General features: G+C 42.6%; 1 protein-coding gene across 1 annotated transcript; it reads right to left on the bottom strand.

Moving 5' to 3' along the window:
* Positions 1 to 839: 839 nt before the first annotated feature.
* On the bottom strand, positions 840 to 16,520 carry LOC306747244 (pleckstrin homology domain-containing family A member 1-like). The gene is made up of 12 exons (XM_079230282.1): positions 16,508 to 16,520; positions 12,467 to 12,687; positions 11,443 to 11,499; positions 11,264 to 11,309; positions 8,870 to 8,967; positions 8,345 to 8,476; positions 7,449 to 7,589; positions 7,065 to 7,133; positions 6,413 to 6,477; positions 6,208 to 6,271; positions 6,019 to 6,108; positions 840 to 2,920 (listed from the first exon to the last, which is right to left on the bottom strand). The coding sequence occupies exons 2-12, from the start codon at positions 12,605 to 12,607 to the stop codon at positions 2,555 to 2,557; spliced, it is 1,269 nt and encodes a 422-aa protein (XP_079086408.1). The 5' UTR covers positions 12,608 to 12,687; positions 16,508 to 16,520; the 3' UTR covers positions 840 to 2,554.
* Positions 16,521 to 18,472: the final 1,952 nt, after the last annotated feature.

The following is an 18,472-nucleotide window of genomic DNA, read 5'->3' as shown; positions in this document are numbered from 1 at the left end:
ACGTGATTAAAGGATGAGGAAAGGTAAGCATGCGCAGTAGTGGAAGGTAATTAAGTACATTTACTGAAGGTACTCTATACTTAAGTATACTTTTTTTGAAGATCATATTTTAAAGGGTTGGTGTGTATGATGTGGTGGCCTCTAGTGGTGTGGTTTCAGATTGCAACATACTGAAAACCCCTTTGTTGACTCATTAGTTTGTCCGTTATGGGCTACTGCAGAAACATGGTGGACTTCGTCGTGAAGAGGACCAGCTCACTATGAAGGGTTCATTTTAAGATAAGGAAAACCCGATTCTTAGTTTCAGGTATTTATACATCAATGAAAACACAGTTATGAATATTATATTCAACTTCTGCCAAGAGATCCTCCAAAATGTTACACTGGCCCTTGGAAGAAAAACTTGGACGATAAAAGGGAAATAAAAGAGGCCGAGTACAGCAGGAAAGTATTTTATTTTTAAGGTTTTGAAGCTTGGTGAGTAGAACTACACAAATTGGTTTACGTGCTTATTGTTTACAGTAAATAATATTATTCCCATGTATTTCTGTTTATCTTTTACCATTTAATTATTCTAGATCAGGTTTTGAACCAGTGGCATTTGTTTCCATTGGGATAACTAAATCACTGTATCTGATGAATGCACGACTTGACTTGTGCAGTCAGCCCATAGCCAGTTCCTCTCTCTCACCACAAGAGGGCAGCGGCAGCCATGGTGAGTGGACGAGCATTTACACCAAATAATCAAATCCTTCAACTAGAGTCACTAAAGCTCAGACTAATTGTGCTATTCGGAGACAGAAAAGCACAATACTGAATGATATTCCAGGAGACCTGAGCACATTTTCAGTGTTTATTTCTTTCAAGTCATCCACATAATAAATAGACAATTCAAACCAATTACACCAGACTGAAAAGGGGTGAAATTGCTGGACTTGGTTGGGCTGAAAGGAAGCAGGCACTTAAAAAAAGAAGAGAAACATTAGTGTCTATTATTTATCAGGACTACAGTGAGACATTTTTAAATAAAACCAGGAGGCAGCTGCCTGCTGCTGGGTTGGCTACACAGGTACACAGCATCAGATCAGGAAACATCTAAAAGCATATAAAAAATAAATCCAGCTCTATTCTGCAAAAACACAACGCACAGAGCGGCCTTAGATTAAAACTAGAAACAGAAAGAGAATCTGAGGAACCATTAAAATGTTAACATGCAACAGGAGTGTCTGAGCTTGAATGTTTTTATGAATGTTCTCACAGATTATTATTATTTTGTTTGGTTAAACAATGATTGAAAATGTTTGCATGGTGTTCATAAAGTACTCATCTGTAAAGAAATGGACTGCAGGTTTAGTTAACTCATCCGAGCCAGTTATTACCCAATGTATTAGGACATGAAGCGTATCTATAAGTGACAGAGCTCTATTGTTTTATTACTGTGAATTACAAAATGCACACAAGCGTACTCCTTGTACTTCTTTACTTCCCACGTCACCCAGTCATAAAAGTGAGTCCAGAGTCTAATATGTTGAAATGTAGGAAGAAAAAAAAAAAAGAGGCTAATTTAGGATGTTAAGTGATGCTTGTACTGTGATAGCTTAAAAATGTTTATTTTTTTTCTTTTGTGCTACTGCACAGTTCTCTCACTCCACCAGCAACTGTGAAAAACTATTCATTAGATGTACATTAAGCTACTTTAGCATGTAGTCAACAATGTTTTTTTTTTTTTAAATCACACGGAGGATGCTTTTATTTAACTTAACCCTCCGATCCATTAAAAAATAAAGAGAAACGGCTTCGGCAACTTAGAAAAATGCGGCTGCAACGCAATTCAGTTGCATTATTACAGGTCACATACAAATATTTTGAAGTTTTTGCATCTTGTCCTAGAAGAGTTATGGCTCTCTGAATTACAATTTGCATTCGAGAGAGACTATCAGACTAGACTCATATCTCTATCGCTGGAAAACAACACTAGACAAATCCAGGTTTACAACAGCGAGTGTGTGAATGGACCACGGAGTTAAATTAGTAGATAAGAGAGGTGATGACAGGCCAGTCCTCGGTTTGAACTCTCTCTCTCTGACAAAAGGAAATGTTTGCAACTTTTAAAGTTCCCTCATTTTCTTGGCACAAAGTGGTTTACAAAAATCCTCCGTCACATCATTGTGCCTGTGCAGGTTAAAATAAAGCTCTGTCATTGGATTCTAATCAGCACACGTTCATTAAAATTTGTAGTTTTGTTTGACAACGTCAACTCTTGGTAAATAAATACATCGTTGTAAAAGCGACAGCAGGCAGAGGGGGTGTGGGTGAAGACCGGGTCGTCTTTGGCACACGAGTGCAGTTCAGTGGCGGTGAACCAACTTTGTATCTTTAGCACACTGACGAAGGAGCTCAAAACAGGAATTGTATATCGTCTTCTGCCAGCTTTGGTGTGAGAGCCAATGCCTGCCCCTTTTTAAAACGCCATCACATCACACGCACCGTTTCCCCTTTAAATCTCTGTTAAAGTCCAACCAGATCAGCAAGTTTCCATATCCAGTTCAACGGCTCAGACCTCACTCACTGGCAGGTCGGCGTCATCCAGGTCCACGGGTGGTTTGGGCATGCGGGGCTCAAAGTTGCTCCGTCGTCGCCACGGTGACTCCTCGGAGTTGCTAATGGTGGTCACCGGTGGTTCGCAGGTCACTTTGCCAGGCGCGTCTCCTGCAGGGACAGGCGTGCTGGCGTGTGGCTGTGACTGGGCCGTGGCAGCAGGCTCATGAAATGCTCGCTGTCCCACGCCAGGCTGCGAGCGTGTGCCGCACGTGACAGCAGCCCCCCACTCTGGGTAGCATGATGGCATGGCAGATATGGGCGAGCGAGGGACAGGGGGACCCGCGGGGCTGCGATAGAAGTTGGAGCGGCCGCCGTGGTCCTGCAGCAGAAACAGCAGGAGGACACAGAGACAGCGAGAAGACAAAGAGAGTGGTTGTTAGTAGGCAAAGTGAAATCCAGATGTGTGTCGTGTATTTGAAGGGGGGACCGAAAGTGAGTTACAGACTTGGTATTAGCACCAGCGTGTGGAGCCGTGTGCAGCTTTAGCAGAGTTGTAGGTGCTGAAGAATGTAGCATTGCTAAAGAGGGGAGATGGTAGTAGTAGCATCAGTAGTAGTAGTAGTAGAAGTTGAAGTAGTAGAGGGAGTAGTGGTAGTAGTGTCAGCAGGTTTTAGTTTGGGTAGTCTCAACAGGTTGCAGTGGAGGAGCAGAGTGCCTTAGGAAGCAGTGGTTGGTTGTTGCTCATTATTTCACAGCTTTTCATTGTCAGATTTCAATCTCTGAAACACAAAACAGACGAATGGAAAAGAAAGAAAACACAGCAAAGAAAGTGAAAGCAAAGAGGGGTAGCCACTGAGCAGTTGGTGAAAAGTTGGTCAAAAAAAAACACCCCAACTATAAAGCAACAAGACGCGAACACAAATATCTGTGTCAACTTCCAAGATACTGTATTTCGATACAGTTTCCCCCAAAGAACACAACGATACCCTGTGACGAAGTACCACTTAAGCAGAACAAGATTTAAGAACCAGTTTCCGAACACAAACGCGTCTAATAATCCCAGGGGGAGCCACACACGTATTAACAGCAGATGCTTAATGCTGAATCCAGAGGTCCAAAATCAAGCTCATGCTAAATTTTAGGCGCAGTTCAGAAGATCAGATAACATACAAAACTGAAGACATACCATTAGCCCCTTGTACACTTGATTAGCTCTTACAAACCAATATATTTAGATGTCAAACCAACACATCAATCTGAAATCCCAAAGTTTGAGACTCTGGACATGTGGATTCAGCGTTGGCGAGTCCTCAATTCAAAGCGGTTAAAACATTTAGCACATAAAACGGTATCGGTAGTCAACATGGAAACAAGTATCTTATTATTGTGTCTATCAGGAAGAGAGAAAAAGAAAAAAAACATACAGGCAGCGAACAGGAGGGAAGAGGAGAGACAAGCAGGATGTCACACATCTAAGACAGGTACACAGCTGCAGCAGACTGCAGAGATAACAGAGCATGAAGGGAAGAGAAACAGAAGGTGTGAAAGACACATGTACCCAGTAATATAGACACAAGATAGAAACAGGCTTAAGGTATTCACTGCTAAACTGGTCATGTATGTGCATGGATTGTACATGAAATCATCCTATTTTTTGTACACTGAAGCATCATAAATAATGGTGAGGGCAGGTGGAAAGCTGTGCAAGTGAAGCTTTAAGTGAGGAAGGGACTCATCCTGTACAAAAATATTACTTATTAGCATATGTACAACTTGAGATGTTCTTGTTTTCGGTTGCAGTCACATGCGAGAGAAATTTAAAATCAAGCACACCTCGAGCCTTAAAGTTCCTGTTCCCAAGTTTTTTATGTTTTAACTGGGCACTGTCTGAGCGCACTGAAGGAAATGGGTCCAAACCTTGAGCCGAGTTTAAAATGACAGCGCGGCAAAAAGAAAAGGAAAGCAAATGATGAGGAGAAGTGGATGAGGGAAGCAGCGAGGACGAGGGCATGAAGGGAGGGAGGAGCGCTTGTTGGGTTATCACAGCCATACATGGTGGTTGGGTCTTAGAAAATAAGGAGCATCAGATATGCCGTAAGATCTGATCTCAAAAGGTCTAGAACCACAGAGGGCCAGCCGGTGAGTGGAAAACAGTATTAAAAAAAACGGTGAACTTATAGTTTAAAGGGGGGATTTAGAGGAGCTGACATACGTGCTGCTGCACTCCCCGATTCGAGACGTATACCTCTGTATACAGGGGTTCGACAGCCGTCTGGCCTGCCGCATCTGCAACAACACAGTGCAAAGCAGTATTAGAGCAGATGGGCTGTCTGCCCACAGGGAGAGGAGGAGGAGGTGGAGAGAATGTGACAAAGAAGGGGGGGGGGTGAGAGAGAGAGAGAGAGAGAGAGAGAGAGAGAGAGAGAGAGAGAGAGAGAGACACAGGAGGGAAGAATGAAGGAACTGTAGAGAAACCGACAGCGCAGAGGTGTTGAGGATATTTCCAGTCTAACCAGAAGGGACCGACTGCGTCAGAGGACACTCTCTCCTCTGCAGTCAGGACTATGGAACGGGTTTACTTCTCTCGTCTCCCCTGCTGCCCTGCTCGAGTCCGGCTGCCTGTCTTTTTGCATGTAGGCTGCGGATTCCCCCGAATCAAGCGGTTCTGAACTCAGGCAATAATCACACAGATTTGGTGGTCTGTGTGATTACACCAGTCCGTCATCACAACGTAAATGATGACTTATTTACCGACGCCCTACTTTAGTTAAAAATCAGTATACGGGAGGCTGGCGGCTCAGGGGTTAAGGCGTTAACCAAAAACCACAATGTCCCCAGTTTGCATCCAGATGGGGGCTGGGGATGGATTTGTCTCTCCCGCCCTCATTTCCTGTCATCTGTCTATTGCCTAATAAAAAAAACATGGCCAAAAATAAATCAACCTGTATTTTGCTGTTGTTTGGTGACGAGGAGGGATGAGGAAAATGCAGAACAGGCTGTGCCAAGTTCTATGTAAATATTGCCTATACGGTTAGAAAATAATCCATATAATAATTTCCTTGTGGCCTGGTAGAAAATGTCCCACGGCCCGGCGCCAGTCCGCGGCTTGGGAGTTTACAACTACTAGTGTGCAGAGTACACAGAGTAGAATTTAGCTTCCTCAACCTTGTTTTCAGACTGAACAACCACAACTAGAAGAGTTGGGCTTGATGCATTTCAAATTCAATAATAAAATCAGAGGGCAAACTCATCCGAAACACTGTCACACTACCGTTTCTGCTATTCTGCATCCATTTCAAAAGGAACAGTCTCCTCCTCCCACCTGATGTCACTCAGTAAGTAAGTCTCAAGTTCTGAAGCATGTTGGGTCTGAAGTCAGTTCCTTTGTCCCCAGGTACATTTGAGGTCTCCAGTCAGATTCAAGTCTACTTGAAATGACTTGAATGGTGACACTGTAGTGTCGTGCCATATACATACTGTGGCAGCAGACCTCCCAGGGCCCCGCTGGGCCACAATGGCCCCTGAGACAGCCTTTATCCAGCTGTGCATCTCCTCTTGGCTGTCCGCCTAGTGGAGACAAAAGTGAGAGAGACGGTTGGTAGACATGGAGACAAGCTCGAGAGCCATCAGTGTGTGTGTGTGAACATTGTACAGAAAGCACCCTACCTGTATGTAAAACGTCCTGGATGTGGTGACGACTTCAAACAGATTATCTCTCATCATGATGTCACTACAACAAAAGGCGGAAAACAAGTCAGATTGTACTTATCTCATCTATATCAGTATCTATATCAGGAAAGATAAATGCAATCCTCCTGGACTAAAGATATTATTTTTGTGGAATGTGAAAATGCTGGGACATGTTAAATACCTCTGTTTGCACTCATGGACTTTGTGAACTTCCTTCAGTGGGATCATTCTCAGCGGCTCCTTCTCCTAAAGTTAAGGAAATGACTGTTAATACTTAAAGTAGCAAAGAAAACTTAAAAACGGATATACACCAGATGAATATGACCATGTGCGTATGTATTACAAATACTTTTTCTCATACAATGTCAGAAAAGTTTTTCTGTTTCTTAGGGACTGAACTTGCCTCACAAGTAGCAGACCGCAAACTAAAAACTCTGATAGTTGTAACTTTCTTGACCCGGCCATTTATACAGCAGACAGAGAGTCTGTGTCCTTGGGGCCTGTTGATAGCCAAATAGACAGATAGAGCTGTCAAATAAGGGCAGACACGGACAAGGACAGGGTATGAGACGTGCAGTATTATCCTGAGGACCGTGTGAGAGTGATTATGTGTGTATGTGTGTGTGTATAAGACCAGGGGGGAGCGTGGCATGACAGGACATGTGAAGTGAAAGCATTGAATTCCACAGACGGCAGATAAAACATGTTAGAACTCGGGACTGTGTGTTTGCTGCTACTCTGCCTCAGACTGAGGGGGTGAATCCAATCCACAGGCCTCATCAATAAAATAACATTCATTAAAGGCTTCACATAAGTTAATCAAAGTTAATTACCAAATCTGACTTGAAGTAACTCATTGAGTTTTCCTCTAGAAGGAAATATCGCCGTTTCCAGTTCCTCATCTGGGGGGAAAAAAAGGGAAAAGATGTTCAGACAAATTTAATTGCAAACAAGATGCCACATTGGCCAAAGTTAATCATTCTTGGGCATCTCTAAGGAACAGAATAGAACACACTGGAGAAGTTTCCATCAAGTAGAAATCTCGTCATCTGACATTCCACCAGTCAAGACTTTACATTCACTCCCACGAGATGGTGAGAGTTATTTTTGTCGATGTCACTTTAGTTGTAACGGTGCCGTTAATCATAACAGATGCACTGGATCAATCAGATACGTTTTAAGAATCGCATTTCTCTTCTGAATCCAACTCGACCCACCACAGCTCCTTGCTTGACGCAGTAGCCTGACTTGATGACGGTGTGCTCCTGAGTCGGCCGGCCCAGGAAGTACGGCAGTTGGCTGTGGGACCGATGCATGGACTCACGCTCCGTTCTGCCTGCACCGTCACCACCGTCATGCTTGAGGGGAAAGGACACCAGAAATATTGTAATTACAAGTTCCAACAACATCATTTTTTTTGTATTTTTAAAACAGTCTTAATATGATACTTATGTGTTGTGGATTCCATGAGCACAAAAATATATCAGCCACGATCCATGTTAGATCAAATTTGAGTAAAAGGTAAAGTAGTTTCGCATTACCAGAGATGAAAAACTGACCCATTAATGAAACAGTCATTTTGTCCTCAGATGTTAACATTAACCTGTACTGCTAACAAGGAGAGCTTTCATTATCAACCAATCGGTCAGTTATTTTAATATCTTAATTATGATTTGAATTATAATTCAGAAAATAGGGAAAAATGTCCATATCAATTAATAGAACAATCCAGAACCTATATTTATTTTTAAAACAAAGAAAAGCAGTTAACAATGACGTTTGTGAACCTGAAACAAAGTTGGAGGATTTTTGCTCGATAAATAACCAATGAATTATCAAAATAGTTGCCTAATTCATTAATAATCTGAGCTCTAATAGTGAGAGATATGCCTTTATAGCTTAAGTTAAGTTTTTCAAAGAACATACATTTAGCTTACTTTCATTAAAGACAGGATCATATCACACTCAGTACAAGTGTTCCGCCTACAGTTGCGTTTCCCTCTAGGTATCGACGTCTTTGAGTCTGATACGTTTATAGACATGTAGAGAGCAGTTCTGTGCATGCATATAAATACAGTACGCCGTGCAGAGAGTGAGTGAGTGAGTTGATTACCTGGGTCTGGGTGACGATGGGGACTCCTCCAATGATCTCTGTCTTATAGGAGACTTGTTTTTTGGGCCCTAGGACATCCGGTAAAGCCTTCTGGTTCTCTGCATTCTGCTGCCCATCAGACAATTTTGGCACCTTCGGAAAACAAACACACACCACACAAATTAGTTTTTCATTAAACACACGAATACTAAACAGAAATGTGTATTTTGTGAAATACAGCGGTCCGATGGAAAATACTCCTTGAACACATTTATTATAATTCTTTCTGGATGTTAAGGCTTCATGGAGAACAATGGAAACAAGTCCTTTATCCCAGCACTCAATACAGCATCCTGTTAGTCATGCTCTGACTCACTCCCATCTAGTGTCTTGACAGACCAGTCATTCATTTCTACAGAAAAAGGAAGAAATGAAAGTCTCTCCAAGTGATAAAACATGAGCCAAAAAAAAAAAAACAGATTAGTAGGGCTGACTCAGGGGTGGACTGGATGCGTGTGACCTGCGCAAGCTGTGCGTTTGTCTTACAGTGATCTTGGTGGCTTTATTGAGAGCGTTGACCCAGTCCACCAGGTCCTGCTGATCATTGGCCTGCAGGAAGAACTTCCTCATCCCAGCGTTGATGACTAATGGATCATAAGAAAAAGAGCAGGGGGAACAGTTCAAAGAGTGAAAGTATTTTCAGCTGTGTTTAACACGAATCACACGCGAATAAGCATTCAAGGTCTAAAGAAGTACTATTGCATGGGTGTTGACTAATTGCGTTTTTGGCCCGTCTTGAATAGAAAATATGATTGAGTGTCAGCCGAACAGAACCGCTGCCACAGATTTCTCTGGAAGTGAAGAGCAACTGGGCCAAGGGACTCTCCCAGCAGCATTCCCTCTCCGAGTGGATGATGACCCAGCTGCCTCAGTCTGCCGCCACCTACCCACTTCTCACCATGACAGAGGAAAAAGAAAGAGCCCATAGCTACAAACCGCTAAATATTTCCCGCATATTTTCACGCCCATGTGAACATGAGCAAAACCCATTTTCAAATCACAAAGAACATTTTGGGTCAAATGCTGATTAGCTATGGATCAGGATTTAGGAGCTGAAATAACTCAAGTCTCTCATTATCACTCTCTGCCATAAATCCTTCAATTCTGAAGCTCAAACCATCCTTGTGTTGCCTCCATTTCCTTTCGAAACCATGGGAATGAATTACATGAAAGCCGGACTGGTAAATCCGGCGGGGGCGAGCTGTAGAAGCCACTGGGAGCTCAAACTCTGTGTCACAATGAGGGTCATTCTTCCTTGTTCCGTGTGTTTGGTCCAGCTTTTAGACACACGCAATACCCCGCTTTCCCTTCTTTTTTCTCCACTTTTCTGTAAATAAATCTGCTTGTCTGGTCTCATTTAACCTTCAGATGTGTCCACTGTGTGTTTGGTAAACTGCTTTGTGGTGGTGAAAGTGTAGTGGTCTCTAGTGGGCACTGGGAAGACAGAAGCGGGGTATCAGATCTGACTCATAGTTACACATCATAAAACAATTTGTGCTGCTGAGAAATTATCCAAGCACCAAAGTTCACACGAATACGCCACTCTTGATCTCCTCCTGCGCGCGCACACACACACACACACACACACACACACACACACACACACACACACACACCTCTACTTTCTTACTGTAAAAAGATCTGTAGTGTGACGTCAATGACCTAACTTTTCTGAAAACTTTATCCTTGTGTTTCTAGTTGCTCGATGAAGGAAGAGGGGGAGCAGCAGGATTCGTAGATATTCACAAAACATGTGGCACACAAACGTTGGTTTAAAAATAACTTCATACATCTCTGAATCAACAAGGCAACTGGTGCGCACACAGTCAGACACGCTCAGTCCTGGTACTCAACACACTAGTATTTCCTGCTATTGAAGAGGATGATGGAGGAGGAGGAGGAGGAGGAGGAGGAGGAGGAGAGGGGCTAGTACACAATAACAGGGAATGGAGGTTAACTACTAAATAACCTGATGATGGTTCTTATTTACTCAACAGTTTTCCTTCCTGTGTTGACCGACAGGGTGAAAAGACAAGGACAAATGTCAAGAAAAGAAACATCTTTCTTTTTAAATATTCCCTGTTAGAATGTGAGTCACAAGCTGCCAGTGGGCTTCAACGGCTCGACTTTGGTGGTTGAATAGCTTCAGAAACTCTCACACCCCCCCACACTCGGATGCCGAAACTGGGGCGCCTGTGTCCGAAAAGTTCTGTAACATATCAAACTGATAAACTACTTATTTACAAGCAAAACCTGACTCTAAGGTTCATTACTTTGCAGAGCACATGTGTGTCAACCTTAGTTGGCCTTAAAAGCTCGATATGCAACAGTATAACAGAAGAAGAAAACCACAAGCTGATGTAAACGATGAAAGTTTAAAACTTTAAAATTATTTAGCAAACGCGTGGGGAACTCGTTCGACACGCTTGAAATGCAACTTGATAAACACAAACTCAGCTCATCAACTGCTGTGGCCGCCTGCATCTTTGTGAGTTGGCTAAACAATCTTGAACAAGGCTGCCTGGTCAATGGTGGAGCAAGTATGTGGAGAGCAATGCTTGACCAGGTGTAAAGGGCAGAGAAGAACAGCAAACATTCCTCCCTTCGTTTATATGAAGTGTACTCAGCTTAGTCAACATGTGATTAAGCACACCATCACTGCTGATGTTTGCAAAGCACTGCAAGCAAGTTCTATACTTGAACAAGATGTACATTTATTTGACTCGTTTTAAACCGTAAAAAAAGGTTTGAGAAATGATTGACTTATTTCTAAATAGGTCTTTATTCTCCCGCTCCTGCAGTAAACTATCAAACTAGTTAGTATTCTAATGCAGAGGAATTCAAAACAGATCGCTAGACTGATGATTCTTTTTTTCTTACCGAAGCAGAATTCTGCCTTAGGCCTCAGCTTGGTGGCGTCGCTGACCTAAAGGAGGACAAAGCTCACAATTGTTAGCTTCCCAGTTCAACAGAATACTGTAGATGGTTTCTATTTATTTATTTTTTTATGCATAATTGTATAGAGTCAGATCCGCTTCAGTGGTAATATTTATTCTTACCTTAGAGATGTAGGTGAGCTTGAGGGAGCCAACACATTCTGTACCAACAGGCAGGTTCTGTGGGAGAAAAAGAACAATATTGTATGCAGGCAGCGAAAGCTTAAACTAACCAATAACCATTTAATAAGGCAGGAGCCTTAGGTGTGGATTAACGGCAGAATATAATGTGGTGGGAGAGTCAAATCAAGTTCTGCAGAGAAAATCAATATTACAGCATTGTAGCACAGTATGCGTTATGCACACCATGATAGTTGCTTCTGAAACTACGGGATCCAGATTTAACATCATTAAAATGTAAGCTTTTTCAATCTATAAAAAGAAAGAGACTTACTGAATTATTTAAAATTCCTCCTGCACGACATGATTTATTAATACTTCATGTAACAGTGCACTTAAAAATGCAGCATCTCCAAACCAGCATGATGAACAAACTAAGAGGAGAGTTACACTGTAATAACTGTGACACCGAGGGTCACAGAGCAGAACATTATGGCTGCTGTGGTCAAAGCAAATATGGGTGCTCACCACACAGACTTATCTAGACCACTGGAAGACAAAAAAAAATGAATCCCAGGTTTAGAGTAGAACTATGAGCTCATTCTAACCAATTTACACAAATGTCTGCCGCTAACTAAAATATGTACTCACCATTAGCCCTGACCTACTCCTGTGCCTGTAATATGGGCCACACTACCCTCAGCTAGAATTGTATAATACAAGTTCTCCCATCCTTGCATGACTGTCTGACGATGGAAACATTTAGCCTGTACTTAGTTTTGTGTCCATAATGAATGACGACAGCTTAGCTAGAAGTGGCCTGCAGTTACCCTGCAGTTGCATGAGAGCTGATCATTCACGCTGCTCCCCAACTACAGTTAACTCACTTAGTTGGCATCCGGTTGCCTGTAAATTGTCAATTTTTCCATCAACAAATTAAACATTAGCCCGTGCAGTTAGTTACCTGAGGGATTTGTTCTAGAAAATAAAGTGAAGAGCTAAGCTAACACAGACATGTGTAATTTACCTGTGGGTTGTCCATGAACCACACCAAGCTTCCCTGCTGCGTGTCCAGTATGAAGTAACGGCGCAGGAACTTGCCACTGCTCTCGCTCTCCTCTATGTCCAGGAAGCCACAGTTGCGGTTCTGTCGGTCCACGTAAGGCATCTCGCCGCCGGGACATTCCCTGGCCTGCTGGGGCCGGGAGTGGAGAGGAGCGGGGGCAAGCGGGACCCGGAAGAAAAATCCTGAAGGACAGAGAGAAGAGTGGAAAGAGATGCGTGTGAATTTCAGTTGTCTTTGTGGTGAGCCTTGCTAGCGTGACCCGCTCCCTCCTTCTCTGCATCTACTGTATCTCTGCCACCTGGAGCTCACTGGGCTACAGCCTGCCGGGGAGATCATGTGACACTAACCCCAACCCCGCCTTTATCCTTTTATATCAGCTTCACCCACTCTCTCTCCCTCTTTTGCCCTCTCAGAGTCCCTCTTGTCGCTTGTGTAACACTCGCTACACACCGTCAATCCCTCTTCTTCACACAGCCTGGAGTTCTCTCTTTCTCCCTCTTCTTTCGCAGTCCTCTCTTCACTCACTTTATGTGCTTTCTCCTCCCTTCTGCTCTCTCATCCGATTTGGCAAGCCTCTGGCCAGCCCCTTTTACTTCCTCCTCCCCCCCCTCCCAGCTGAGCACCCACTTGTGCATGGTAAAAAAAAAAAAAAAAGGAAAACGCCACTGAGCTCAGCCATGTTCAACACAAAGACACAACACAAACGCCCTCAGGAGCAGCGCGGGAGAGAATGTGCAATATTTAACCTGCTGAGGTGCGACACATCCCTGAAACCTACAGCTCTCTGAAGAAAGTAAATGATTACGGTACATCTGTTCGGGCATACGAGAGCGAGTGCTCGCACGTCAAACCCTGTGTGGGTGGTTGCAGCATCACTGTAGGCATATTGTCGCATTAGTCCGTTTAAGCTGCTGTCCTTTTGGACTGAGCCTAAAATATGTGATTGAGATGAGTCTTTGGAAAGCAAAGATAAAGACGCTCTTTCTCCAGGACATTATGAGCGCTGTGTGGGTGGGCGAGGGCAACGCAGGGACAAAAGGCATGCTTGTTGTGCATGGACTCTGAGCTGAGAGCATCTCAGTTAGCCCCTACATCTACCCGAGTCATCACAGGCACGAGAAAGGGAGCAACGCTATCAGAGGACACTATCTGAACACTACACAAATAGGGATTGTTATGCGAGAGAGAGAAACGTCTCTGTTAAGTTTAGTGATCCTGTAAAAGAGGTGATGTGCACAAGTCCTTCTGCATTTGCAGTGATGCAGAACAGATGTTAGGAATAATGCAAAACAGCATCCCAAAGTGGTGAACAGTCAACCATGCACGCTACTTAGACTTTTAATTCAATGGCTTCATTCTTGAGGAAAAATAGGTACACTAACTATGGCAAGACCCATACTGAACTTTTGAGGTTGATAGCAATACTAATATTTGAGAGTTTAAAAAAGCTGATAGAAATGTATAGGTCAATATAAAAAAAAATTCAAACATTTTTAAAAAGGATTACTTGTTTTTAAGAATAGTGACCAAGATATGTACTACGCCGAACATTTTAAGTGGCCAAAAAATTACAAATTTCCATAATAACAATGTAGCAAATGACAATATGAAAACAGTTTGACAATGTGAAATATGTTGCACATATTGATGAACGTACAGAGAATCATCCAGTGAATCTGCAGATCCCCTCTGTTTTAATGAGCTTATGTGAGTTTCAGCTCATGTTCAGCTGTCCGACCTGCAACTTTTCTATTTCTTGTTTCTCTTACCACTCTCATAGTGTAGCGTTCTAACTCAGCAGGCAGCTGTTTATTGTGAAAAAGCAGCCATTCGACAGGTGGCCAGAAATATGAGTCCAAAACGAATGACAATGTTGCTCCGTAACAGCTTGATGTATAAATAATCAACTTTTCGCGAACAAGTTCGCCATACTAGCGTGAAAGGTGAAACTTCAACGTCATTGCTTTCTGTTGGACAAACATTCTGACACATTTTTTTAAATCATCAAGACATATTCTGTACACAACTTCTTGTTACTTCCTTGCACCAACCAATATATCTGTATTTAGCTTGTATCGGAATACACGGTCATGCTGATATATCGTGTGTGAACCCATAAACATGACGTGGATGTTTTAAACTCAACTAATTTCTAATAAAGGATGAACAAACAAAGCTTGTTGTCTGACTGATGGACATGACTGCATGTACACAGTGCTGGAATTGGCTTATCAGCAGTAATGAAATCGACAGTACAACTTATTTCAATATTATCTGACTATTTTCATAACAAAGTCAGACTTTTACATTTATTTTAGTTTGTATATTACCATTAGATTATTTATGTTTAAATCGTTTTGCACCTTTTACAGTCCGATTACTTGTGTAACCCACCCATTATGTTGAGGACAAATACACACAGCATGACCTCTATTTGAGTAGTCTAGGTAGCACATCTGGGTTTTTGAAGCCAGGATATGATTTTTACATGCTCAAATACATAACCAGGATACCTAGAAAACAGATCATTGCCAGGATACTAGTACAAAGGTCCTCATTCTGTCTGCTCACACCTGGGTGGTTACAGAGCAAGGCTCCCTTTGTGGTGCAATAAACACTGTAAAAAGACTAACTAAGTGAACAAGAGAAAGAGAGGGACAGACTAACAAAATAAATGAAAATATGCTAAGTAATAACCAGGAGCCAGGACACACGACCAAATATAAGGTCCAACTCTGAAGGAGGACAAAATCGGTGTGATATTATTCTTTCTGGGTCAAACATTCCCACGTTAAACTCACTCTTTACATTTGCTGCAAGGCTTTGTCCACATCAAATGGCGGCCAACTGGTCACACATGAGGACAAGTCATAAAACAACAGTAAGGACCAGCTGGAAAGCCCAGGATCAGGGTCAATATTTTCTTTCCATGATTTAGACTACTGCCGTGTCATTGAAAGCCACACAACAGCTGTAAATAGATGTGGGGCAGAAAGCATATCTTGTTTTAATGCCTACCTACCAAATCACTAATCTAGGTGTTGAGATCAGATTTCATTGTGCACGACCAGTAGTGTCTATGCATTTTGTTTCGGAGAGACCAATGGAAGAAAATCCTCCAGGAGAAAAAGCATTGTGGTGAAAGCAAACCAGAGGCAATTTGGGGACTAGATTAATTGGCTCTTTCCGGGTCAAAGGTCAGACAGGTCATTTCTAGTTGAGCTGAAAAGAGAGACTTCTGGTCAGTCTTGCTCTCTGAAAGCAGCACATAAGGCCAGCAGGTTTGACAGGCTTTGGCCTTCACGATTACCCGGTCAGACAGGGTCCCGTGCACCACGGAAATATGCTCGCGTGGGTGTTTATATCTCCCAGAGCAGGACATGTAGCAGGTGATGATGACCAGTAAAACCGACCCAGTGTTCTGAGTTTCCGAAACGGACGACAGAGCCGTCGAGTTTCCAAATCGCACGCAGGGGAACGTCAAAATAACGTTTACCTGAGCAAATCACGACCAGTTACCGTCACAGCTGGCTGACGTCAGATCACCACAACACGCGGACAACGTCCGAGTTAGCGTTAGTTAACTAGGTTAGCTAGTTAGCGGCATCTGCGACTCTCCGGCCTGAAGTTAACTGGAAGATGTGGCTCAGGTTAGCCCGCTGTTAGCAGCTAGCTACTTCACACCACAAACTTGTAAAACGATTCACCCTCCCCAATAAACCATCTCGCATCATATTAACGTGCCCCGGAAAAAAAATGGCACTCGTTTATTGTTGAACCCGCGTTACTAACGTCAACTAGCAGCTAGCTAGCTAGGTTAACGGAATCTCACGTTATGGCAAAGAAGTTTGGTCACGCACGATAACCAACCCGAGCTAACGTCGGCGACTCGTCTCAGCCAGTCACAAAAATATATACAACTGGCAACTTTAGCTGTACGAAACAACAACGCTGCGTTTATGAGCGTGAACTACTTGTGTTTAACGTTACGGGTCAGCTTACCCGAGTCTGTAACGGCTACTTGGTCTCGGTGTTGTTGGGTCTGTCCTCTCTGCCTCAGCGCATCTCTACTGATCCCAGAGCTGCTGCTGCTGCTGCGAGGGTGGAGCATATATCGTATATAATACAGATGATCACTCTGCATGGAAAACAACCTAAAAGGGGTTGTGAGTAGTGTAAGCCTCACCTAATCACAGTCTAGAAATTAAAGTAAAAGCATAAAAATGGTGAGGGGAACTTACTATAAACCCACCTGGTAGTAATGTCCACCTGGTGTTGATTGATACAAAGTTCACAAATCTGCTGATTAAAACATCTTCATAAAAGGGCCTATGCCATGCTGAAGGTTATATCACAGGTAATAAGCAGGACCACCACTTAATATGTTATTTGCATTTATGTGTCATCTGAAGGTTGCCTCACTCCCATTGAATGTTGCGTCATTCGTTCTTTTTGTTTTGCAATGGTGCCAGAAAAAAACCTTGATGTAATGTTCTGCACTGCATACACATGGAACACACGGACAATAAAGTCTCTCTTATCTTATTTTAAAATAGGCCAACTGCAAACAAAGCAATACTGCTTAGGGCAGTGATGCATGAAAGTATGCATGTAGGCTAAACCTTTCTAAAAAAAATTATTGCCCGTTCTGTAACTGGAAACATGACTGTGTGGAACATATTGTTCAAGGATGCTCAATATGAATGTTTCGGACATTTTTATGTTTTTTTTTCCACATGAAGTTGAATTCCTAGTTCAGCTCCATTAGCTGAAGCAACAGTCAATACTGCAGATCAATCCATACAAACAGCAACTGTGCTACAGGCTGAGGCACATCATTATATAAGGTGACCACTAGCACAAAGCAGTACAGATAACTGCCAGCATGTGGGATGAAGCCACATGACACACATGCCTAGTATTTAGTTTGGACCAGGCCTGTTAGCCTGTATGAAGAAGAAGAAGAAGAAGAAGAAGAAGAAGAAGAAATAAACACGTATTCCTTAATTGTTGTGATCTGCTCCATTCAAACATCAAACTCTTTAAAAGTTGTGGTGCCCGAAAAAAGAGATTAGAGTGAGAGCTCTTTCCTTTTAAACACCTCCACTGTTAGTGTACAAGCATTTGGGGTGTCGAGAGCAGCGTATCTCTACTGGAGAGAGGATTTAGCGACACCTAGCGGTTCAAAGCTGCAGCCACTTGGGTCTGCCTATTTTCAATGGCACGTTGACGTTTTGTCATTGCGTGACATGTATTTCAACAAAGGAACTATTTTTTTTTAAACCAGCGGGCTTTATTGTCTTTCTCCATAATGTCAAGAGCATCTTGTTATTGCTGCTCTTCCTCTGTATCTGTTTTCATTTCAGCTTGGGAACTGCAAGCGCTGCATCCAGATGCTTCAATAAATACTTTGTTTTTGTTGGGGAACAGCTGAAGACTTCCTGAAGATAATGACACGACATTAATTAAAACACTCGCATTGGATGCCCAGGATATACTGAAAATACTGAAATGCATACAAGCAAAACAAAAAGGTCAGCAAATGGCGCCCTGATTAATGTATAGCCTTCCATTGCCATATTTATTTTTACATATATATTTTTGCGTTATTTGAACTGCATGTGAGAGTAGTCAGACTGCAACTGTTCCAATGTTTTTTTGCAATAATATACATATGCAGCAGTAGGTTACACACATTCAGTATCTAATGTGTGCACTGGTGTACGACAACATGGGTGCTAATATCATTGTCCTTATTATTATGCAAATATCCTTCAATGCATTAATTTGCCAAAAGTGAAAGTCAGCATGCGATACTGCGGTCAAGTGAGCCCACATCCGCCGAGTGAGCCTCAGTTGCAATTCTAAATGCATCTCTATTCAAGGTGTTACGGTACGGGGCCAGCTCAATTCACCAATATTCAAACAGCTATAAAAACAGATCCTTAGGTTTGTATATACAAATTC

This window comes from Taurulus bubalis (assembly GCF_910589615.1).
Source record: "Taurulus bubalis genome assembly, chromosome: 14".
In the NCBI taxonomy this organism is placed as follows: Eukaryota; Metazoa; Chordata; class Actinopteri; order Perciformes; family Cottidae; genus Taurulus; species Taurulus bubalis.
This window is presented reverse-complemented; position numbering and strand designations above follow the sequence as displayed.